This window comes from Uloborus diversus, chromosome 2 (genome assembly GCF_026930045.1).
Source record: "Uloborus diversus isolate 005 chromosome 2, Udiv.v.3.1, whole genome shotgun sequence".
NCBI classification, from domain to species: domain Eukaryota; kingdom Metazoa; phylum Arthropoda; class Arachnida; order Araneae; family Uloboridae; genus Uloborus; species Uloborus diversus.
Window position 1 is genome coordinate 81335061 of NC_072732.1, and position 26942 is coordinate 81362002.

At 32.4% G+C, this 26942-nt stretch overlaps 1 protein-coding gene across 1 annotated transcript; it reads left to right on the forward strand.

The window, feature by feature from the left end:
* The first annotated feature begins 1150 nt into the window (after positions 1-1150).
* On the forward strand, positions 1151-21401 carry LOC129216379 (uncharacterized). The gene is made up of 9 exons (XM_054850594.1): positions 1151-1332; positions 2038-2186; positions 9753-9848; positions 10030-10113; positions 10487-10537; positions 10632-10870; positions 11649-11814; positions 12589-12699; positions 21334-21401. Exons 1-9 carry the CDS (start codon positions 1151-1153, stop codon positions 21399-21401), a joined length of 1146 nt encoding a protein of 381 aa, XP_054706569.1.
* The last annotated feature ends 5541 nt before the right edge of the window (positions 21402-26942 follow it).

Sequence of the window (26942 nt, forward strand, 5' to 3'; positions counted from 1 at the left end):
TAAGTGACTTTTGACATTGTGCATCGTTTTAAATATTTCTTACAGCTGTATACAGATTAGAGAAGGCCAAAAAAAAAGAAAAAAAATCCTTCCGGATGCTACACTGGACTCATATCGAGCGGCCATAGCTTTAAGGCCGGCGCCTAAAAAGATCATTGTCCAACACAAACTAACACATTTCTCGATCAATAGTTTCCAGTAGAACAGTTTCTTGACGGACTCCTCCTCATCTTGCCTTTTAAGCATAACTAAAACACCACTAGGCTTAGTCTCCGCTGAAAACTTCAACGTTGAGGCTGCAATGCTTTTTATTTTTCATTAAAAAAATTTTTGTTTCATATATAGTTATTTTGTTCAAATTCGGATGTTTCATTCCTTACCTTTTATTTTTTGAAACTAATTCATCAAAAGACAATAGACGCATTTGTTGGCGAAGATATAAAAGCATCGTTGGTTAATAATTCACAGGTTTAAGCAGTTGTTAACTCACAAGTTAAGCATAAACTATGGTTCCCCGTTTCATACACTTCTCTAAGAGTTTGTTCATTTTTGAAGCATTCAGTGGAAAATATAGGACAAAGGGTGAATCATCATCCGCGATAGGCTTTATTTTTAAAACGATTCCAAATCGAAGAACTCAAAGTACTAAATCCAACAGCGAAGCAACAAACAAAACAGACAAAATAAGTTTTTGTGTTTGGTTTTGATTTTTGAGCCCCAAGTTGCTCAATCAGTTACGGTGACAGTCAGTTTCAATCACCGGTCAAAAAAAAAAGGGGGGGGGTCGTTAAAAGCAAACATAAAATTGAAAATTCCCTTATCTTAGAAAATTTAAAATACCCTTTCCCCATAACTTTATTTATTAGCAGTTTTTTCCCACTACTTGCAGTTCTAGGGGACGCAGAAAGACAAGGTCCAACTATTTTAAATTTAACAGCAATTTCTCACTGTTCTCACCCTTCTCGTTTTGAAAATGTCCTCACTTCTTAAATTTTTAACACAAGGGTCCTTTACTTTTTCTTTTCATATTATTTTATAGTAATAGCTTTTAGCTTTTGAAATTGCCATTGGCAGCACTGCGTTGGCGGGTCTTGCGTTTTTATGGTTTAGTACAAAGCGCACGTGCTATTGTTATTAGAATCAAGGAAATATGGCTTCCAGCTCAGGTAAGAATTCCGAATACTGTAAAAATTATAGAATTCGAAAGAAAAAAGGATCTAATGTTTTGGAAAGTATTACTAAGAAAGCTCATATTGATCGTATTGTGCAAGATGCTCTTGCGCTTGAAAACCCTGTGCCTGTGTTCACACCTACTTCTGATCTGTCTTCCAGGTATGATTTTCATTTGTCAGTTGATAATATTATTTTTTTAGAAAACAATATAAAACAAAAGGAAAAAATCCATTTCTCTTGCTTGCGACTTTTCATTAAAATAAGTTTTAAAAATGCTTTAGAAGTCTCGTGTTGGACAGTATTCACGTGACGTCATTGCGGGTAAAATCCGCCACTGCAGTGCATTGTGGGAGCTGTAGCAGACGAAAATCTGGTACTACAGCGTTATATAAAACTTGCATTTATACGGCTTATAAACTCTTCTTTCTATTTAAAAATGAGAGGTTTTTTAAGTTTTTAACTAATTAACGTTGTAAAAGAATGATGAACGATTCATTTCATACGAAATACTCTATTGTAGCTCTATTGTAGTGTGTTTTCATGGGTTTAAGCCCCTTTGTTTCCTCATCAGAAACATGGCGAAAACTCGAATTCTTGTTTTACTTCTCCCTTCTCTCGGCATTTTTCTTGCAATTATAAGTCTGAAAAGGCCCTAAGCATGTTCATGATGCGTATACAGTCTAGTAACACTAGTTTTTGTGAATTTTCTTTATTTTTGTGATTATAATTTAATTTATTATTAACTTATAAATTAATTTTTTTGACTAGTTTTGGAAAGTTTATTAGTATCAATAAACATACATGTTTAAATCTGAGCAAAAAATCAAATTGTTATTACATTATTTATTGTTTTACATTATCCAGTTTTGACCCTTGTGAGCTTCATGAGATTCCTCATAGTATTATAGCGTCCCCAGCTGAGTCTCTACCTGATTTGTGCTCTCATCTCATCCACAGCACAAGAGAGTCTCTCACTGAATGCCCTTCTCCAGAATTCAAGGAATTCCCTCATGGTGCAAGAGAGTCCACTCATAAGTCTCATCCTTATTTATGTCCTTCTCCATTGTTCAATGAATGCTCTCCTAGTACAAGCAAGTCCCCGACTGAAATATATTCTCCAGACATAAATGACTGCCTTCACAGAGAGTTTTCCTTCCAATGTTCATCTGGTTCTGATGAATTTGTAGATGTTTCTTCTGTTTCTCCAACAAATACTGCAGCAGTCCCTTCACACAGACCATTAAATCAGGATTTAAAATCTTGGGCCGTGCAATGTAATGTTCCTCATAATACTGTTAGAGAATTATTAAAAGTTCTAAATCCTTATCATCCAGAACTACCTTTAGACAGCAGAACATTGTTACAAACAAGGAGAGAAACTAATGTCGTTAGCCTTGGGGACGGCGAGTTTTGTTATTATGGAATTTCAAAGTTCCTACAGAGCATTGTACTGCAGCATGTATGTCCAGACCAACAAATTGAACTGAGAGTTAATATTGATGGGCTGCCACTGTGCAAAAGTACAAATATTCAGTTATGGCCAATTTTAGGGTTAATTGCATCCAATGTTAAGCAATCCCCTTTTCTTATTGCTTGTTTCTGCGGGAAAAAAAAGCCTCTTCTTCCTACTTTTTTGGATCAGTTTGTTTCTGAGGTAAAATGCCTTTATGAAAATGGCTTTGAGCAGGATGGTGCTCATTACAATTTTACCATAAAGCATTTTAATTGTGATGCACCAGCAAGATCGTTCATCAAATGTATAAAAAATCATAATTCATATTATGGGTGTGAAAAATGCACACAAAAAGGCACACCTGTGGAAGGGCATGTAAAATATTTAGACATGCATGCTCAAAAGCGTTCCGACCAAGATTTTACTTCAGGTGCTCAATCTAAACATCATAGCGGAACATCCCCATTATCTTTATTAGATGTTGGATTGGTCTCCCAGTTTCCCTTAGATGCAATGCATCTAATTGATTTGGGGGTCATGAAAAAGTTGATTTTATATTGGATGAGATTTGGAGAGAAAAGATTATCGAATAGCACTCGTCTTTGTTCCAAACAAATTCAACAAATATCTACAAATCTACAATCATTAGCTGAGAGTGTTCCATCTGAATTCAGCAGAAAGCCTAGAACAATGTTTGAAGTTGATAGGTGGAAAGCCACCGAATTTCGACAATTCTTACTTTATACTGGCCCAATTGTTTTAAAAGATATTTTACCAGATGACATATATCACCATTTTTTATGTTTTCATGTTGCAATATCTGTATTGTCAAACCATGATCTTTGTGCTGAAGAGAAGTTCATTGTATTTGCTGAGCAGATGCTATTCTCTTTTGTCGAAGACATGGAAAGATATTATGGTAAAAAATCCATTGTATATAATGTACATAATCTATTACACATAGCTGACGATGTTAGACAGTACGGATGTCTTGAGAATTTTTCATGCTATGTGTTCGAAAACTTTCTTGGACAAATGAAAGGAATGTTAAGGACTAAAAATAAATACCTTTCTCAAATAAGCAAACGCTTATCAGAGCAGGAGCTTTATTCCTCCCCAATGCCCATAGGCAAAATTAAATGGCTACATTATGTAGCAGACACAACTTTTGAAAAATATTCTGGCATGGAATATACAGATATTTGTATAGGAGAAACTAGATTTTCATCTATTAATAGGAGAGACAACTGTATTCAACTAAAACAAAAGTGCTTCATGTTAATTGTAAATGTAATTAAAACAAATACAGATGAGTGCATATTTCTGTGTAAAGAAATTAAGATCAAAGGGGTATTTTTTGAAAACCCTTGCTCCTCAGTGGTTTCGGGAAGTTATTACATTGATAAATTATCTAATAAAGTAAAGTCTGTCAAGTTAAATGAAGTCTTAAAAAAATGTATATTAAATTGGAAGCATAATATATTAATTACACTGGTTCACAAGTTAAATTTTTAGTTTTTACTCAATATTGTATTTTTGTAAATTCAGATGTAAGAAAGATCAGAAATAAGTATTTTTATCCAAACATATTCAAGTTTGTTTAACTAAGTTCTTTTGAATTTTACTTTGTATTGTCGTTTTTGGGCCAATCCTGGTTACGGTTGTAACACAATGCACAACTTAATCAGATGGCACACAGCAGTTATGATTTTTAAAAGCACTTCTAAAGTTTTAATATTTAGCTCTTACCTCAGCGTACAATATGCAATTCACTTTTTTGGAAAATTTAATTATTTTCCATTAAAAAAGAAAATTAATTTAGTGCTGTTACGGTTGTGACCCAAAAAGTGCACACTGTTTTCAAAGTCTTGTTCAATCCTTATTTTGTGCCCCCTGAGAAAACATAGAATAAAATAAAAAACTGAGTGCTTACATAGGATGTTTAGTTAATCATTTATAGTTGATTTGGAGATTTTTTTTTTTTTTAGTTTGTGAGAGAAAAATTAGACAGTTAATGTTACGGTTGTGACAGAGTACCCATAATAAATAAAGTTTGTGTAAATATGTGTGAATATTAGTCAATTTTTTTTGCAGAATTACAACATAAAATAACTTAGCAATTAATATAACACTTAAGTTAAGTAAAATAAGCCATTGACTTTGTGAAAAAAGGTTTTATTGTACTTCAATATATGTTATCCAAAAGCAAAATATTTAAACACTTTCCTTGAACAAGAATTGTCCCCTGGTTCCGAATGGAATAGGTGCACTATTTTTTTTTTTTTTTTTTTTGACCACATTCTTTAATTGATAAAGTATTTTATCTTCTTTTCTGGGCCATTTATAATGTCCTTCTGCATTGTGCATTACATTCACTTCTGCTTCTTTTTTTGTGATTTTAGTAATAATTCCAGGATATCTGGAATCATCATACTGCACAATCACCCAGTCATTTTCCTTTAAATCAAAATGGGTAATTTCTTCATCAGAATGTTCAATTTCACTATCTTGACTTTCTTCATTATATTCTTTTACAACTACCTGAGATAGGGAGCTTGTAAATGTGATAACCTCCTTCAATGTACCATGCTTCCCTTTAACCGGGATAGCATGGTGTATTGATTGTGTGTTTTCAATGGGATTAATCTTGTTCCATCTTTGGTCAAACGTGTCAATGCTTTTTTGCACATCAGTTTCAGTAACTAAAAGTACTGATATCAATTTTGTTACTTCCTGAGCACACATTACAAATTCTTGTGCATTGCGGACCACGTATTTTCGTGTCAAGACTGCTGTGGCAACTGCTCTCTTATGGTACCACCAACGTAAATCAGCAAATTAAACATATTTTAAGACATTTTCTCATGTTTCCTCAAATCATGTTCAACTTTCTGTTTCTCAATTAATAACTATAACTTAACTTATAACTCTGAAAACTATAACTTAATTACTACTTTTTTAAGTCAGTTTTTTAAAAATAAATTGTGTTTATAACCTCATTCTGAAAAATAAAAAAGTTTGAACTTTACACTCAATAGATATAAGAAAGTCCTTAATTAGCTTTAACATAATTTTAAACTTAAATACTGATATTCACAATGTAAGCAATAGAAAAATATTGCATTGTCACAACTGTAACAAAGAAAGGTCACAACTGTAACAATTAATTTGTCACAACCGTAACACTAATTAAACACATTATTAATTAATGAAAACAAAATTTGGTATATTAATAAGGCCAAGCACATGTGTCTGATTACTTTCAAATACACAACACATGTTATGAAACAGTAAAAATCAAATGAATGGAGTATTTCTAGTTAAAAGCTAACTTTTTGTTACGGTTGTGACATTCAATAAGGTTATTTTAAACTTAAAATTACTCACCTTCTTTTTTAAAGATTGAACTTTTTGTTGTTGAAACAGCTTTAAAAATGTTCTAGCTATCATATATGGAGAAGGCAGCCTTCTTGAAATTCATTAAATGTAAACAACTGCTGTTGCTAAAAACACCTGTACTATGTGGCCTGCAAATGTTGCTTGTAGCTTACACTGAAAAGGCTACATTGTTGCCAACTTTTTTTAAATAATATTTTTGTTATGAAATAATGAAAGTAGACATTCCAAGGTTTAATTTGATGTATTACTTTGTACATATTATGTATGTTTTATTTTGAGTTGTATGTTCACCTTTTCTCAGGATTGACCCTTTTGCATTTTATTTCGGAACTCCTCAGTTTCGTGTATTACTAAGTATTAACTAGTAAGACTAAGTATTCCGATTATATTGGAGCATAATTTGTAAATAACATTAATTCTGAATTTAGACGTTAAAGTTTGCTTCTCCATCATTCTTTGGAATAACAGTAATTTTGATTGTTCATCTCAATATGTATTTAAATTCTCCAAACTAAAATTTTAGTTGAATTTTGCTTCATAAAGATCATATTTTCAGAATTTACTTATTTTTAAAATTTATATTAGAATATAAACTTTATAGGTTATTTTTAACTTTGATTTTCTAAAACACTTTGTCTAAGAAATAATGAATAAGATTATGAAACCGTAAGACAGATGAGTAGTACATTTTTAATTTGTTAATTGAGAATATTTAAATTCTCACAACTACTGTGTGTAAATTTGCTTCAATTGAGTATAAATTTTCTTTAAAATTGATTAAATTTACAACATTTTCATTAATTACTTTTTAAAATGTAGGATCAATGTATCCCAGCTGTAAATTTATGAAAGCATTAAAAATGTTGCTATGGATCACAAAGCAAAATTTCTTTGAAATTATTCTTCATGGAAATAGTGTCTATTATTTTTTTTCTGTTATATCGAAATCAAACTGTATACATTAAGTTAGAAGCATTGGAAATTTTACACTTCATTGTAAATTAAAATGTTCAGCATTTTCTGTTTAAATTTTTATCAAATATAAATGGAAAGATTCAAGTTTTCACTTTTATTTTTATTTTTTGAAAAACATTGTCTGAAACATATTGAATACAAATATAAAAGGGTAGTAATACCTGTTTGCAAAAACTTGGAAGAAAGATGAGAAGTACATTTTTTGACTTGTAAATTCTGAATTTTTAAATGCTCTTAACTGTATCAAATATAAAATTACTTCAATTGAGTTAAAAACATTACATGTGCTAACACCTACGTCTGAATTTATTCTTATTATTGATATGTTTTTACTATTTTATCATTTTGATTAATTTCATTTCCAGTCTGAATTCATTCAAATTTGTGTAAAGATCCTAACAATAGGCTTATAACTTTTGTGAATTTTCTTCTGAATTTAATGGTTGAAATATTTGAGATGTAAATAGAAAAGAATTTTGTTTTTCGTGGAAAGACAAAAAAAATGGATTTAAGTAGTTTTTTAAATTAGTTAAAATGAATGTCATAACTGAAATTTTTTAATTGAGTAATTTATATTTGGCCAAATATTCAGTTAGAATTTTACGAAATACCAGGTATTTGGGGGAAAACTCATGTTTCGTGAATCCTTAATTATGTTTTTTTTTTTCTTTCTGCATGGTTTTCAATCAATTCTGTTTCTTTTAATAATTCTATTGAAAAGGAAAAACTTAATTCTGAAGTGGTAAAAAAAAAGGTTTTAAGCAAGTATTTTTTATTATAATTGGTATATTGCTTGTACCATGTGATAACTTACTAAATTTGTTTTGTGCTGTCCAACCTGTGACATTTGTTGAAGAAAATTGTTTCACTTAGTGGTAATATTTTGTCAGAACGTTAGTTTTTTTGACAGCTATTTTTAACTGCTTTGTTCTGTGCAGAATTTTCTGGTTTTAGCCAGTTCAGTTTGCAGTTGATTTGAAGCTTCATTCATTCAAAAATATGTTTTGTGTTCATATTTTTATCCCTGCTATAGATGTTCCTGTGAAAGCTTATTCTGTGGTGAAATTTTTGATTGACAACACAGTGGAAATTATTCCAACAAAGTGGATTGATGATAGTGGGTTAACGACTTATTGGCCTCCAAAATGCTCAGAAAGCATGATGTCTAAGTTGATTAAAACCTGTGCTGATGTAGAGGCATCATGGAAAACTTTAAAAATAAAAATATATTTCCAAACAAGTGAGTTATTTATCTTTAGTAAATTTGAAAAATACAATGTATTTTTTTTAAAATTAGTAATGATTTTTTGAAATAAATTTGTTATAGATAATTATGTCAGAGCAACGAAAAAAGTACATTATTTCAGAGACACATCAAATGCTGGATCTTCTAGTTCAAACTCTGATGTGGATTACACCTTAAAGAAAAGAAAAAGAAAAGTTCCTTCACGTTTTTGTGAAAGCCAAATGAATGCTACAAAAAAGAGAGCTGTAATTTCTGATACAGGTACCAGAACAATTTTTAATAACAATTTGTTTACAATTTAGACTTCATCAATTATTTTCTTTCAGAAAAGATTCAAAATTAATGGTTAACTGCTGTAGGAAGTAATCTAAATCTACCATAAGATCGATCGGACCGTATGAATTTTAGCGTTTCATGATAAGATTTTTGTAATTATCATTTTAAGTATTCATTGAGATCTACTTATGTATAATACCAAAAATAAAAAATGATGCTTTTATGCAAGTTGTAGTAAGAAATACATTATTCCTTCTTAATGTACAAAGATTTTCAGATCAAATTTCTAATTTGTTTACTTTGAAATGGGTGAACTATTCCACTTACCCCACATTACTAACATTTATATTTTGTTTGGAAGAAAAGATTGATTTAGAAATGTCTGTATGCTATCCTCCCATGCTGTGCTGCCAAGTATCATATGGCTCAATACTAAAAGGTAAGGTGGTCTAATAGAAAATGGGCATTATTTTAACTGTCTAAATTCTAGACTAATTCACATGTGAAGTCAAGTTCTGAAGATTGGCAATTGTAACAAGACAAGATTGTTTCAAGAGGGCATTTGCAGGGTTGCCATGCCACAGGGAAACCTGGAAAAACAGGAAAAATACAGGGAATTCAAAAGTCATCAAAAAAAAAAAAAAAAGGGAAATAAAATTTTAAAATTTTCCTAGATAACTTAAAAATTGCAAGGAATTTTTTAATTTGATATTGTCAAAAACAGTGTCCAAATACAATAATTCCCAAATATAACAATAAGACCAGAATAATTATTTAATAAAGTTTAAAGTGTTAATTTTAGTTTTAAGTTTTTTAAAAGTAAATGTTACAATGTTTATGTAACAATATTGTTAAAAACGTTAATTTTTCAGTTTCAATAAAGTCTTTACTTCCTCCGATTTTTATTAATTTATTTGTTTTTTGCGTTTCCATCAGATGAAACTATCAGGATATTAATTTTTGTAAAAAAAATATTAGTACTTGCTTATATGTAGTGCTTTACCTACATTGATGGGCAAAACTTGATCAACCATGTCAATCTACTGCATTTAGTATTTGTTGCTTAAGTTCTGCACACCAGTGTATATTCATACAGTGAAAACGAAAGTTTTTCCCCCAGAATTGGTAAAACAATTGTTTATTTAAGTATGAAATATATTGTTTAATGTTGTTTAAAATATTAATAAGACATTAAAAACTAATTTATTTAATTTTGAAATTGAATTTTAGATTCTATTAATCATGATCACAAGAGCTCAACGGATGAGGAACCAGAAATCTTTAAAGATTACCAGAAAAGACACAAGATTCCGGATCTTCCTCCAAGTATGTATGCTATTGACACTTTATTCAAAGCAGTTCATTTATGTGAATAATAAAAAAATGATCACAGACAAGTAACTATAATTCTTAAATTTTAAACTATAATTTCCCTGATATGCAGGCATTATTTGAGATCTATTTAATCAAATTATTTGCTGCTTCATGATACAAATTTGAATTATAGATGACATTTCTGCATGTTCACTGCAGTTTTCATCCGGTTTGATGGTATCAGAAAAAAATAGACATGAACCACCTTTGATTGCGAGTAAGTATGTTATGTCATTTTTAGTTGGGAAAAAATAATGTTTTTACAATTTTGCTTCAATGTTTAGTAATAAGAACAAGATTTTTTTTTTTTTTTTTTGTGATTTCTTGATTGTTTTGAAAATTTTCAAGTCTTCTTGATTTTGTGTCACTTATAATATTAACAGACAAGTCTCTTCAAAAGACAACGTTTGTTTTCTTTCATTGTCTTGTCAATCATTCATGTGTTGCAAAAAATGAAACAAATCTATCAAAGAGGAATTAAACAATAATTCCTTTTTCAACTCTACCTTTTCTTTTATTTTCTTGTGTCAGATATATTCATGTAAAAGATAAGAATGAAAAGTCTGAATCACATTTATTTGTAATTTTAGGCACCCCCAAACATCCAACTTTGCCTGATACACATGAGATCAAAATTCTATGTAAGTAAAATTAATAAACCTATTTTTTGGTGCTCTGTGTCTCTTAATATAAATTAAATGCTTGATTTTAAAATAAAATAAAAAATATTTACAGTCAAAGAGCTGATAAAAGTATATGAAACAAGTAACCAACGGATGAAAAACGTGGAACAGCAACTGATAGGAATAAAAATGGAAATGTCTGAATTAAAAAAAATTTGTGGAGAAGGAAAAAATGAAATAGTGCAACAGATCCAGTTACCCAATGTTGAAAATCTCCCACTTGACTCTGATCCAGCTGTTATGGTCTTCAATAATAAATTGCGAGAGGACAAGCAACTGCAATCAGGATACGTAAGTTGAAATCATTTACTTAAATTTATTTGATACTGTTTATGTTTTAAAGATGCTGTCGGTCCCGCTCTAATTCCTACCGTCAGTTCTAAGAAATATAATTCGATTAAGCAAGGAAATTTTGTGTACAAATTCACAATATTTGTCTTCAAACTTGATAATAATTAATCAATAGTTATATGCTGGAAGTATTAAATGTTATTGGTAAAAAGTTTTTTAAGGAGTCCAAGTAAACAACAAAATAGTATAATAAGTCAGACATGTGATTTTTCAGTATTTTTACTAAATTCAGTATTTTTTGGGATAGCAAAATACTGAGTTCAGAACTAAAAAAGGGCATTGAAAGCTAAATTCAACATCTACCTGTTAATTTCATGCATACAATTTAAACAGTTGGCTATATATATATAGAACCAAAAACTCGATGAACTTATAGGTGTAATACACACTATATACTAATAATGCTGCATTTGTTCAATCAGCTATGTAATTTCAGTATTTTTCATCCTATGTGTGTCACATGTCTGAAAGTAAGTATATATTGCATATGAAAATTATAGACAAGTAATTTATGTCTTGGGTGAAGATGTAAAATTTCCAGAAAATTTGGAAGCGGTGGAAAGTAACCAGTTTTTCTGGGGGGGGGGGGGTCTGGAAAAATGGAAAATTTTATTTTTTGTGATTAAAAATAAGATTTCTTGACAATTCTGTTTTTTTTTTTTTTTTTTTGTAAACGTATGACGAGTTTATGATAATTTTATGCCATCTTTTTTTGCAGGTTCGCTTCTTATATAGTTCATGTGCAGCAAGAAATATATCAACATTTATGACTACATGCTTAAGAAAATTAATGACACATAATGTGGCTATCCTGTACAGCAGGTTAGGGAGAAAAGGGAAAAAAAGCTTCATGAGCCTTACATCTCTCTATGACACCATAATAGGTAAACTTATTTTGTAAAAATCTTTCTGAATCGCATAGTCAGATATCGCCAAAACAACATGTATTGTAGGGCAACCAGCATCAGGGGTGAAAGTATTCCACCTTTAAAAAAATTGGCACTGTGGTGAGACAAAACAAAATAAGTTAAAAAGAAATAAATAATGAGTGAGTTAAATTTGGAGTGTTGATAACTTTTTATTTAGTGCATAATTTGGGATCAAATGTATGAGAAAACTGCTACTAACTGAGTAAAGAATAAAAATAAATTATTTATGAATAATGTAAATAGTTATTAAAATTTTTATTTCTTAAAAAATCCTAATCCTTCAATGAGTTCTTAATACTTTCTGTTTTTGAATTTTTTCATAAAAAGTATTTGAAGTAAAACTTTTACTTTCCCCTACTGTTTAGAAAATAATTAGGTAAATACACCTTCCCCACAAAGTACTCTAGGATTAAGTAGAATGTTTTTAATCTTTTTACCAACCAATGAAGCAATATTTTAATTATTGATCTGCAGGGATAGGGGGGTTATTTGTATTATTGTGGTATTGAGGGCCAAAGATTGCTTTCTCATAAAAATGGAAAATTTGTCATTTTGGGAAATTGTATGATGAAATAAATAGCTTTGGGATTTTGAAGTGGAAAGTAAAAATATTTACTTTGTAAAATAATTTGCCATGTGGTTGCTTACTTTTGAAAACCAAATTTTGTCTCAGTATTACTATTATTATTTGTTTATATTGGCGTATTTGTTTTTGTTATTTTAAATAAGGTGCTGCCACTATGAAATTCCCAAGTGCCACTCCTGAAGAGTTATCCGAAAAATTGGGCAAGTCTTTGGCCTTGTCTGGTGACTGGGATGGCAGAAGAAAAAGTAAGCCTGGTGGGTATACTTTTTCATTTTAAATTATGCATGTATTTTAGTCAAAATATTTTGAAACATTTCAACAACCATTAAGTCAAAATCTTATTAAAGATAAAAATATCACTGTTGTGCTATTTGCCATGAATAAAAGTTATGTTTAAAAATGTAATTTTCTTTTTAAGCAAACTTCCAATATATATTGCTGTTACTACACACTGTTGTTAGCATGTGGAGATTTGTGTAACCCTAGCTTCAATGACCAAACTTTTTCTTTGCTGTGTATAACTTTTTACCTATTTTGAATGCTAGAGAAAGGAAACAGCTTTTTTTTCTGCCCCCTTGCTATTTAACTCTTTGCTTCTCATTACAGCTGAGATAGCCGGCACCTGTTGCTTCTCAAAGTAGCCCAAGCCAGCCAAATGCCTTTCCCTTCCCCTCCAAATCGAAAGTGTGAAATCTCTAAATGGCAAGTTCTGACGCCTCATTGTAAAACGCTATTCATCTGCTCTCCCGTACCTGGGAGACAGGTTTCTTATCACTGGGTCAGCTATGCTTGCTACCTGTCAGTAAGAAAGTGGTTTGAGCATCCGAGAGGGTTAAAGCATTCACACGTTACTTCGACTATATCATAGGCGGATTTAGGACTGAGTTCTTGGGGGGGGGCAGGATTTTTTTTTTCCTTTTTAATTTGCCCCCTCCCCCATGTTTTAGTTTGTCTCCAGTGATGCATAAGGCCATGCTTTACCTTTTTTGTGTTTTTCATTAATGGTGTGTTTTCATGTTGTCCTTTTTTAATTGACCTTAAGAGAGGTGACTGGTATCAAGAGAGCGACGCAGGGCTCCCTTTTAAGTGGAATATAGAATATCTTCAATTTTAAGGGGTCCGGGGGCTTCTCCCCCGGAGGAAATTTTGTAAAATGGATACAAAATTCTGCATTCTGAAGCCTTATAGGGTTAATTGGACAGACAAAAATCTCGGGGAAAAAATAGACAAATATTTTTTTTTAAAAAGTTTCATGATTTAAATGTGCTTTGTGATGTAAGTTAATACTTTAAAAGAAATGCTGTGCAGATTTAGAAAATATGTAACATGAGAGTAACATACTACTTATTAGAACAATTCATAATTTATACACTTGATAAGAAATAAAATGGAAGCACACTTTGCTTAGGAGTTTCAAAGACTTGTCTAATTATTTTCAAGGTTTGGTTGGTTAGATTGGGTGTTTTGGCACAAGAGCCTGTAGGCTATACTTCGCCAATTCTTTTCAAGAATTTTAGAAGATTTAATAATTTAAGGCACCTCATTTGCACTTTCCAGTCTCTGAAATTGAGTACTAGATTATACAGTTGTACAGTATTATTCAAACTTTATATAAAAAAAACAGCTATTTTAAGTTTAAAAGAAAAAATAAACGAAAGAATTCTCTCATTACAACAACCTTTTTTTAAATTATAAGCAGTGCAGAAAACGAAAAGAAATAGATGTAGTGTATCATTTTTTCTGGGCTAAACAGATCAACTATATGCAATAGAAGCACGTTAAAAGCAATCAATACAGAAGAATTTCCAAAATACTGCATTTGGGGTTAAATAAATAGCAAGATATGAAACATGTGAGTCACAAAAAGTTATTTCAAGTAATATGTTATAAACGAAAGAACCATGATTTTTACACTTTTGATGCAGGATGTAGCAAGGAGCTGAATTTGACATATTTTGGCATTCATCCCCCTAGCATTTGTTAGAAATTTTAAAATTTGAGGTTTGTAGCACAACGTTTCCAAATATTCAAGGTTTTCAAGCACTTGAAAATAAAGTTAGTTTTTTCAAGCACTTACCATTTTTCAAGGAACAAATCATGCAATTTTTTTGCGAGTTACGGACCCACTTCAAAGCAGTAGCCCGAAGCTATAGCTTGTTTATCTTATAGGCAAATCCGGCCCTATATGTAATTCACTCTTACCTACAGATTTTTGTAATTTTTACGAAAATTCGTCAGTTTTTACGGTTAAAATATTTTTACAATTTTACCAATAAGAACGTGTGAATTCCAGAAGGTTCTCCAAAATCTTTCGTCTGTAACAACACAAAATATCTAATTTTTGAAATCACGCAAACTGAAAATAAACATTCTGAAAAGAAAGAAAACAAATCATAACAAGTAGATCATTCTATTAGCGCAAATGGGGAGGGGGGTTCCCTTTGTTTTAGGTTCTAATTTAAAAATAATCATCAATTATTATAAGTGTTGCAGCTGAATGAATAGCTCGTTTAGCCTATATTTTCATTTATACACTTGCCCAAATGGTTTTCAGTTCAAAATAGTGAATATAGGCATATTTTCAGCACCCGAGGGAAAGTTTTACTATTTGTATTTAATGTTTTTTTTTTCTTTTCTCCCTCCTATTCTCTTCATTTTCATTGAACTATTCAAAAAAGAAAAATAATGATTTTTTTGTTTTAAGATTTTGGAAGATGTGTTGTTACTATTTTAAGTTCTCCCAAAACTGGGGGGCATTGCCCCCTATGCCCCCCTTCTATAAATCCACCCATGTCCTTCTGAACTAGTCAAAGAAGAAAAAAAATAATGATTTTTAGAAAAAAAAAATTGAAAATGTGTTGTTACTACATAGTCCTTCCAAAACTGGGGGGGGCATTGCCCCCCTCTGCCCCCCCCCCATAAATCCGCCCATGGACTATATCTTTGAAAAGCAAAGGACAGGGAAAAAATGGTGCTTGGAAAGGAAAGAGTTAAATTAAGGGTCTTCAACCTGTAGCCCCCAGGCCACCAGTGGCCTGCTGAAGAAATTTTAGTGGTGCAGGAAGTATTTTCGAATAGATAAAAAAAAACTTTCAAAAAAAAAAAGGAAAGAACAAAAAAAACGGCAATTAACGAGTCATATTGATTTCTTTGCGGTTTTTAGTTTTCATAGTAGTCAGTTTTTAGTGCATGATCTAACATACTTCTTACTAGGGTTCAACTTGTTTAAAAATCTTGATAGTTCTGAAGGATTTTGATAAAAATAATTATGCCATAGGTAAGCCAATTTCAAAATAAAAATCTGATTCATATTCCGAAATTGACAGAATTGCTGTGCAAGACTACAACTTGGAACGCTGTATTCCAAATATGAGAGGATTGGAATGGTGGAAAGCATTTGAAAAATAGAGATTTTTTGTGGACATTTCCAACTATGCAAGATTTCAACTGTTCAAAATTCAAAGAATCTTTTCAATGTTGCTGCTGCAACTGCTTTTTTTCTAAACTTTTCTTCTTTTACTTTGTTTTTCCGTTATGTAAATTGCATTAATACTAAAAAGAATAAAATAAAAATATTTTTGGAAAAAAAATAGGACCAACTTTAAAACTTTAGCTGGAAATTGCTCTAAAAAGTAAAAACTATTTCATTTGATCACCATCGAACTTCTTGCGCAGACTTCAAAAATTATGTTTAAAAGTAGTTTCGATAGTGCTCAAATGAAATTTTTTTTTACTTTTTAGAGAAATTTCCGGCTTAAGTTTTGAAGTCGGTTTGATTTTTTTTTTCCAAAAATATTTTTATTTGGTTCAGATTCATATGAATAACATTAATTAAAAGGTTTTGTAAAAACTTAACTAGAAATGATAAAATTGATAAAAGTAGCAAAAAGGTATCCGGTCATTGACACCAGGGTTAAAGACATAATTTATTGCATTTGAAAATTACTGTTACAATTTTCCATTCATGCCAAATCGGGTCTTAATCACAATAAATTATGAGTGGAAAATGACAAGAGCACAAAATTTTCAGCTTTAAAATGCTGTTCTTGTCCATTTATGCAGTCAATTAAGTATTTTGATAACATGCAGTGCTGTATTTGCAAAATTAAAAAATGTTCGGAGAACCTCAACTTGGGATTTGGAAGCACCAAAAAAGAAAATTGATGTAAAACTAATTTATATAACACTTACCATATTTTTATTTAAAAAAAAAAGCCAAATATTTCGGAGTGACGGCTTAATTACAGCACTGGTTATATGCCTGCAAGTACTTTGTGCTTTTCCTGTTTGTATGAAAACTGAGCTTTTTCTATACTGTATTATGTATCAAGCTTAACTTCTATAATTAGAAGCACTAGGTTAAAAAAATTGGTCACACTAGATGGGGAAAACATTTTACATCAGCCTTTTTCTTACAGAACACAAAAATAGCATGTGTATCAGTAGTTGGTACCATTGCAATCAGCCCACCTTTATGAGCTAACTAGTTAGACATTTTTATGTACTCCCCCCCCCCCCTTATGCCCCATTTGTTTTCCTTTTGAGTTCTAAGGGAAAATCTCTTTTTGATGCCTTGTTTTCGCTCTGCATGTGTTATTAATCTTAAAGCATCAATAACTATTTATTTTCTTTTTTGCAGACATTTTGTAGCTTGACTCTTCTTATAAGCTTTAAACATTTTAATTAGATTCCCATGCTTTCTATAATATTCCCAAATTGTATTGTAATATGCTATGTGTATACCTCATAAATCAACTATAATAATAGTTCACAGTAAGTTACTGCTCCTAAGCCAGAGCTAAGGCTTTCTGCCACCACCAGCTCAGTGGCCACCCACTGAGCTGGTGGTGGCAGAAAGCCACACCAGCTCAGTAATTCCATCTGAGGATTCCAGTTTCGTGCATCCAGTCCTCAGATGGAATTACTGAGCTGGTGGTGGCTTTTCTTAATAGTAGTATTCTTTTAACTTAAGCTTCTAAATGCGTATTTAAAAATTATCTTCAAAAAAAAAAAAAAAGTTTTTTCTAGGGTGCTTTGTACATTTCAGAACTAAAATGAAGTTACTAAAAATGTGCAGTATTTTAAAACACATTGAAACCATAGTATAGTTTCGAGCAAAACTACTAAATATCCATACTCCTTTTCCACTGGCATTGCGTCAACGCAACATCCAATGTTACTGAAGATATTAGCAATTTAGTTCTTTTTGCGGCATCATATTGCTGTAGTAGGGGCTCAGAAGAATAACTTTTGTGATTTGTATTGAAAACAAATAATGATTTCCAGTTTTTGGCGGTTAATGGGTTAACTTAATAATAGGTTTTTGTCTTAATTTTACTTCGCATTGTTGTAGTTCGATTAACAAACGGTAGGTGCAAGAACCTCAAAATGTTCCCATTTTCTTGATGAGCAACTGTCAGACAGAGCCATGATCTTTCATTATCCACCAGTGTCACAAAATTTGTGTTTTTATATTATGCACTTAAAAACCAAAAATGTCTTTTCATTTTCTGAAATGAAATGCAATTCAAATTTAATATCTTAAATTTATCAGCATTAAAAGTACTTATAATTCAGAACAATAAAAAATTCTATGAGAAAGTTAATATAGTAAAAGACTAATTTTGTTTATGTTGATTCAAAAGTCTGCATAACTTGATAATTAAGTTCTTTCCTGATACTGATACATGATTTGACAATTGGTAATCATGGTAACATGTTATGTTGAAAATAAAGAATATTGTAAAATCTTAAATATTTTTGTACCATGATTTGCCGTTATTGGTCTTAGAGTCGTTATTAACTCATCTTCTATATATATAAAAATGGAGTTTGGTAAATTTGTTCCCTAAGATCTCAGAAACTACCCGGCAGATTTGGCTGAAACTTTCACCGTTTGTTCGGTTTGGTACTGGGAAGGTTTATAGACCAGTTCGAAAAAAATCCGATTGATAGTTCCTTTTTTATTCCCATTTTTCGCTTAAATGTCTCAATATGGGGGTGGAAAAAAACGTGCACATATTAACATTATATGTCCATCGAAAGCGCCAATTTTTCTGCTGAAGATAGCATCTGTTCGAAGTTTCTAAGTTGTATAAAAAACGAGTTATGAGCTTTTTTGTTCACTGTTCGAAGGCTTTCATCAACCCAAGTCATTATTTAGTGTGTCATCTCAACTCATAAGAATTGTTGTACTGTTGAATATTTTTGCGTTTCGTCTGACTTTTTGAGGCTTTTCTCAAGTCAAATCTTAAAGTAACGTTTTTCCACAAGATTGGATAAAAATAAATGGATTTGGCTGATCATTTTACTTTTAAACGGAACTTATGTAATTAATGGTTTATTATTATTAATTATACTGATTGGACACTTGTTCACTATATAGAACCAACCAGCAGAAATATCGCCAGAATTTTTTCAGAAAGATTTCAGTAGCTGATGCATTTCGCAGTTTTTTCCACTGTCGCTGTTTTTGAGCCCAGACTGCGTAATAATGTTTCTCAGCTTTCACCATATAAATAAAATATCGCCAATCAAAGATACTTAAAAAAAATACCGTATAAAAATAATTCAACAACTAAATTAGGCAAATCCATAAACCGCACAAAAACTTCTATTAATTTTTCATTTTGCACGATTTCAAACAATCGCAAAATTTTACTACTTATTTTGGAAAAATTTCGGATGAAACCGTTTAGCGCCATTTTATTTTGACCAAAAGTATCTCAGCATCTGGCAACAATATTTCTATAACAAAAATTAGTAAGGAGGGGGAGTATTATCGAAAATGTCCCAAAATGATTCTTGCAAATTTGATAAGATTTTAAACCGCACCAAGTGTCCACAAAAATTGAAATGTCCCAAAATAACTAAAGCAAGTGTAAGGGGAACAGGGGCGGCTACATTTTTTAAAACAGTTCGTACATCAATAGCCATACAGAAAAGGTTTTAGATTTAAAAAAAAGTACTAACAGATAAATCTTTTTAAACATGTAAAGTTTAATTTCATATTTCCGAAATTCTTCAAATTTGTATATGCTTAAATATTGTGCTTTCGTTTCTAATTGAATACTATTTTGTTCTTTACACTTATTGCTATTTTAGTTTAATGAGTAAGGAAGAAGCTCGATTTTTAATCACGTCAAAAAGGTTTGTTTTAAATTTTTTCGCTTAAAACAGAAAACAAGGGCAAGTAACGATTGTTTCTCATAATTATTACTGACCCAGGCAACGCCGGGTATTTTTGCTAGTAATATATAAAAATGGATGTTGGTATATGTGTTGGTAAATTTGTTCCCTAAGATCTCGGAAACTACCCGGCAGATTTGGCTGAAACTTTCACCGTTTGTTCATTTTGGTACTGGGAAGGTTTATAGACCATTTCGAAAAAAATCCGAATGATAGTTCCTTTTTTATTCCAATTTCAGTCCCAAAATGGCATTAAATGGTTCTATCTACCCGAAACAATTATCCGATTTTTTTTAAATTTGCGCCACTCGAAAGATCGCGAAAAACACCCATAGTTTAAAGCCATTTCCTTCGAATTCTAAAAAAAGGGAGGTGTAAAATCCTCGGGAAAAAATTAAAAATAACATTTAAGCCTAATTTAACTTTGTTTTCATATCGGAAAATTATCGTTTGCGAAATCTCATTTTAATAAGCGTTCAGAAGGTTACCACATTATTTCCTCGGCTGTGACTAAATAAAATTTTGTTTTGAGGTAAAATTTTCCCCTTTTAATTCTTATTTGGCGATTTATCTCTTTTCTTTTTTTATTTTTAATATGTGTTTATGTTATTCGGGAATTTTATATTTGTCGTTTTCTTGCTTTAAGAATGATTATTTTGAGGCTATTTTTTTTTCTCTAATTAAAGCCTGATTGTTGAACATGCGTAAATTGGCAAAGCTTTTATTTTCGAGGTACACCGTGCGAAGTCGGGCAATGCAGCAATCTTTTCTTCTTTATCTTCTTCTTTACTAATAATAAAGCTGAAAGTCTCTCTGTCTATCGGGATGTCTGTGACCCGCATAGCGCCTAGACCGTTCGGCCGATTTTCATGAAATTTGGCACGAAGTTAGTTTGTAGCATGGGGGTGTGCACCTCGAAGCAATTTTTTGAAAATTCGATTTTATTCTTTTTCTATTTCAGTTTTAAGAACATTTTTCGGTGAAAAATGTCTGGATGTATGTGACACGCATAGCGCCTAAACCGCTCGGCCGATTTTCATGAAATTAGGCACAAAGTTAGTTTGTAGCATGGGGGTGTGCACCTCTAAGCGATTTTTTGAAAAATCGATTTTGTTCTTTTTCTATTTCAATTTTAAGAATATTTTCCCGGAGAAAAATGATTACAAAATTATCATGACGTGGAATGGTTGAACGAATGAACCTTGCCAATTGGCGAGAAATTCGTCATCTATCATTCGCAAACATTCAGCCGTGCCGAATGACCATTTATCTTTCAACTACGAGCGAAGCCGTGCGGTACTACATATTTTTTAAGCCATGTAATATCCAAGGGCTTCCTTTATGCATTTATGTTTATGTACTTAGTTATAATATTTTTAAATTTTTGAAAGACAACAAAATCAAGTATCTGAGTGTTGCCTCTTACATTAAAATTACTTACACTGTGATAGTATTCATTGTGCTGTGATACTTAACCAAAACGTTTGTAGATTGTTTTAAATAACATGTTTGTTAACTGAATATCGTATATTTAAATTTATTTGTTTAATTGCCAAATATGCGGTTTGTCTAATATGGGTTATTAGATTCGGATAGTATTTAGTTGCTAAATACCATCCGAATGTTCAGTATGCACCTTGTAAAACATTTGAGGCATATTCTCAAAACATAAATTAATAAATACTTTTCTTTTCTTACAGCAGAAAATGAACAAGAAAAAAATCATGACGAGGAGAGCCAGTCAATTTTGTATCAGGAACGCTTATAATATGAAAAATTGTAATAAATTTTAAAAATAAAACTTGTATTTTTAATTTGCTATGTCTATTCAATATTTTTTTTAAATGCTAATCAAGTCTATACCAACTTTTTGCAAACTTTTCGCCCTCCTTTGAAAAATTCTGGAAGTTGTTTTCATTTTATAAGCCTGTGAATTATAATCCAGCCATACAAATCCATTACAAAAAAAAAAGATAATTTAACTGGGTACCTTTCACCTGCCATCAATAGATATAATTTATTCATAGATGGACAAAATTAACATAGATTTTTTAAATATTTTTGATGAAAAGCATTATTTAAATTAAAAATGCTTAAAAAAATAATACCTATTGAACACATTTGTTTTGAATGTACTATACCTTTTTTAAATAAAAAAAATGGAAATTTAATTACCTTTCTCCCCTTTTTTTTTTTTTTTTTTGTGACTAGGTGCCTTTAACCTACCATCTACAGATGTATTTCATTCAGTCAACAAAATTAATCTTTCAAAAAATCAGCATAAATATTAAAGCATTTTATTGAAGAATATTATTGAGAATTTTGTTATAGGAACATAATCTAGTTTGATATTTTTGTGATGCTAAACTAAGTAAACAATTATGTATACAAAACCAAACGAAAACACAGACTGGTACTGATATTTTTAAACTATGAGATTGAAGGAAAGTTTCTAAAATATTGCTTTAAAGAATTATTATTTTTACAGGGTATTAAAAAAAACCTTAGGTTGAATGTCTAACTAGCGCTCATAAAAAACTTTTTGCGAATAGCCGATGGTTTAATGAAAATGTTAGCTAGTTTTGAGGCTCAGTTTATCTTGGGATTCCTGCCTATGAATTTTCAATGCATGAATAATAGAAAGGTTAAGTGTTTAAAGGATGGGTGCCAAGTCTCTGTCATCTCAGAACTTAAGTTTGAATGTCATTTGTACTGTATTACTCGCGGTGGGGGTGCTCAAGCTTCTCAGCAGTCACGGAGCTGGCACCCCTGATTTCATTCCTAGTTCAGCAAAAAAATTTTTTATAAATGATAAGTTTTACTTATAAAAGCAATAATAATTAATCTTATTTTGATCATTACAAGTGCTTAAGAATTTTTTTAAACAGGTCGAATTTTTTTAGTTAAATTAAAGTATTGTTTCCGAATCGCGCTATGGTCATTTTAGTGATAACCACAGTATAAGTGACTGAAAGCGAAATAAGGTGGTATCAGCGTAGTCAATTGGACGACTACAACAAAGTGCAGCATACAGTGGCGCGTAAGCGACATAGGGAGGTATAGTTTACGTTATCGACACAATGAGCGTAAACGATATAGTTGAATATCAGAATCATGGGTACAACGATGACGTGTTAACGATATAGTACGATGTCGCATTTAGAGGCAGGACGATGACGCACACGTCATAGCTGTATATCGTATACGATATCGAAACGATGTTTCACGATCTGTCGGATTAGACGTCATTAGATATCGTGACCCGATATAGTCCTATATAGTATTGTAAATTTTTACGACATCGTCGTACGATATGTGCTACTTGGGGCGTAGGCTGCGCGCAAGGATTCCTCTTACGCAAAACCATCGCCGCCTGAGGCTACAATGAGCCAATGTGCATAGGAGCTGGCGTGCTGATTGGCAGCAGCTCGTCTTTACAGACGAATCCCGCTTCAATTTGTGGCACCATGATGGCCGAATTCGTGTCAGGCGCTATGACGATGAACGGCACATTCCGGAGTGCATTATCGAACGCCACATGGACGAACACTCGGAGTTATGGTCTGGGGTGCCATAGCATATCATGGACGATCACAATTGCTACGAATTGTGGGCAATTTGAACAGTATTCGATACATAAACAAAGTTTTACAGCCCCAAGTTATTCCTTTCCTGAAGGATTGCCAGGGGCTGTATTCCAGCAGGATAATGCCCGTTCACATGTCGCCAGGACTGTCAAATCCTACCTTGATTCGCAGCAGGTACAACTTCTTCCTTGACCTGCATATTTCCCGGATATGTCACCGATTGAACATGTGTGAGATTTCGTTGGGCGGCGTCTCGCTCGTGATCCTCGTCCTGTTGTTTCGACAGACGAACTTTGGTTGCGCATAACAAACAATATGGAATACTCTTCCGCAGGCAGATATTCAAACTTTGTTTCACTCCATGTCGAGTCGTGTAGCAGCTCTTATTGCGACGCGTGGTGGCCCCACAAAATTTTCTATCTCTTTTTATTGTTTGTTTGGTTTGAAAATGTAATCATTTATTTGTACCATTATCACTCAACTGGGTATTGAATTTTATTCAACTATGATGCTTCCTTCATGGTGTTGCAATGTTCACAAACAGGAGTGTAGTTGTTTAATGAAATTTTTACCAACCTTTTGTGACATCTCAAAAAACTTCTGGTAACTATTGTAAGTCTAAGTGTTTCTTCGAAGAAAGTTATTGTGTACAAAATTCATCAACATCTTAAGAAATAAGTGAGTTCACATCAATTACCCCTCATCTGCTCTCAAAACCAGCCCTAACACAATTTTACACTTTTTTTTTTCATTTTTTTGCTGCCGCTAAAAATCCTATGACTTTTAGGTTTTTCTTTTTGCCCCCCCCCCCCACCCCCCGCACTTTTCAGTCCCAGTCGCAGCCTCTGGGGCAACGTTTCATTGACATAAAATTTCGAACTTCAAAAAAAAAAAGATTCGACCTAGCACATGGGGGGTGGGGGCAATTGCTCCTCCTGAATCCCTAAATGACGGCCTCCCCCCTTCCTTTTTTGGAAAGGACCACCACTAAAACCAGGCCCTGAATCCACCATTTTGATTCCTTCAAGTTTTTTAATAAAATTTTAAGATTTAATCGCAGGAAAAAGGGAGGGGGGAGGTGAATCTATTAGTAATTTGAAGGTAACGAGTTAAACTAAAATTGCAATTTTTGGTGGTTTTCGTTAATATAAGAGGATGAACAAAGACACCGATTGAAAAATGATTTTTTAATTTTTTATAGAGTAAATTGATTTATTTCACGAAAGTATGAACAAAATATTCCAAATAAAGGGACATTACTCATCTTATTTCATAAAAATGGAATTTTAAAATTGAAAGGAAAAATCTAAAGTGATTCTCCGCCCCGAATTTCGAGGCCATATTTTGCAGTTTAAGAAGTAAATTGAATCAGTAGTATTAAAAGCCAGGAATACTATAGCCCAATTTTACGAATAATAATAAAAAAAAAAGCTTCAGTGGTTACCCCCCCCCAACCTCTACACTTCGTTTAACCCCTTTTTTTGGTACAGCCGCCTATGATCTTTTGGTGATGTTAAGGGGATATCTTGTTACTGAAAGAGAAGTTAAGTGGCTCTAGTCCGGAATTTTTTTGAAATTGCACCTTAAAACGGGACTTTGTTTTGTAACGGTATCGAAACTGAAATCAATTTTCTGCTATATATCTTTCGCTATCTTTGAAGAAAATGAGAGGGGGATCTACTTTGGAAATTTTCATAATGGAAATCAAAAGCATGCAATGTCTGACTTTTTTTTTTTTTTTTGGTATTAACGCAAGAGAAATGGAGGTGGAATAAAGGAACACCTCCCCCGGAAAACTTCTGAAATTCAAGGCCTAGAAATGATTTTTATAGTGTATTACTTAAAAGGTCAGGGTTGGCGCTGCTCTTGAAACTTTTTCATATTGAATTTTAAAAACGCAATTTTAGCCTGTATAAGCGAAACTTTGGAAGGGTGAGAGTACTCTCCTACGGACACCTTTCAACGTAAAAGGGTTTGGGGGTGTCCAAGGAAGAGTTAAGCTCTAAAAACAAAGCTATCTTTAGGTAATAAACTTTGGGAGTCTTTATACCTACACCTTAAAACATTTTAAAGCTATCTTTGGCTTTATTACAAGACGGGGGAGGGGGAATCGCTTGGGAAATTGTAAGGAATTACTGATGTCCCAAAAACGCCATTTTAGGCTCTGTTGAGCCAGGTCAGAGAAGAAGAGGCAAGGTAAGTGACTCTCCAGCGTAAACCTTTCCGATCTAGGAACTTTGGGCGCCGAGCATATTGAGCGCCTGGAACATTGGGCGCCGAGCATTTTGGGCGATGGGATCATTGGGCCCAATGTGCTGGGAGCCCAAAATGTTCCCAGCACCCAACATGCTCGTCGCTCAAACTTCCCATTTCGAAACCTTTCTAAGTTCAAGTTTTAAAAAGATAGCTTTCCGTAGTAGCACACCATATCGTGGCGTCATCTGTACGTCATTGCCGTATACTGTTTTTGCTGTATAGCGCGTCATCGTCACGATATTACGAGAAACGATATTTTACAAAATTATTTTTATTATAGTCATATTTCAAAGCTGTACTGTTATTTTATGAATAAAATGGAATAAATAAAAAATAAGCCAGTTTTATTTAAAAATTTCAAATTTTTGAAATTTTACACCCCTCTCTCATTGCGACACGATGACACTTACGTTATGGTTACAATGACGCATAAACGATATAGGAAGATATCGCAACTATGGGAAAGGATGACTGCATAATGACACTTGCGTCATCGTTACAATGACGCGTAACGATACTGTCACAATAGCGCACGCTCTGTCAGATTAGACATCGTTTTATATTGTGACCCGATGACACAGCGATATAGCATTGGTATTTTTACGATATTGTCGTACGTCATGTGCTACTAGGGTTTTTAGCTCTTTTTCTGACAAGAGAGGGAGGGGCTAGGAAATCAGGAGGCTGAACCCCAGAAATTTTTCGAAACTAAATGCCTTTAAACGCATGTTTATGCTCTCCCAGGTCTCGTCAAGGTGCGCAGTGCACTTAAAAATTTTCTCCTTCATAAGTTGCCGCTCCGGCGCTGGGTTTTGTTCCATCTACGACAAAGAATGTGCAATGAAAAAATGTCGCAAACAAGATGTTTGGAAGACTGGCCAATATCACGTAAAGTTAGGGTAGCTGACATCAAACGGTTTACTTTATACAATATTGGGCACTACACAACGCCAGTATTGGCTGATACTGGCAGAACAAAATTAGCCAATGCATGCCGGCAAGCTTTTTGCAACACTGGCAGATGCAGGGCTGGCCAATTTTGTAGAACAAAATTCGTCATTATCGGTCTAATTGGGTCGGCCGCCACCAAACGGTAAAGTTTTTTTCACAATGTTGGGTAATTATATTGGGCAATACTGCCGGCAAGTTTTTTCGCAACTTTGGCAGTTACTTTGGTAACCAGGTGACATTGGCCCTGCATATATTATTGGGCAATACTGTTGTGGAATATTGCCTTCGCTCGTATTAGTTTCCAAGGTCATTCACCCTCCACTTTTCAGTCATAAGTAGTATTGCAAAAAGAAAAAACTGGGTTTATTCCGGGATTTTTGAAGATTTTCGCGAGAATTCTGAAGTAATTTAAAGCAAGGATGTTACCTAATCAAAATAAATATGCAACGTTTAATACAACCAAAAAATCTGAAAATAATTTCTGAAATGAAATTTTTATACTTTTAATTAACTTT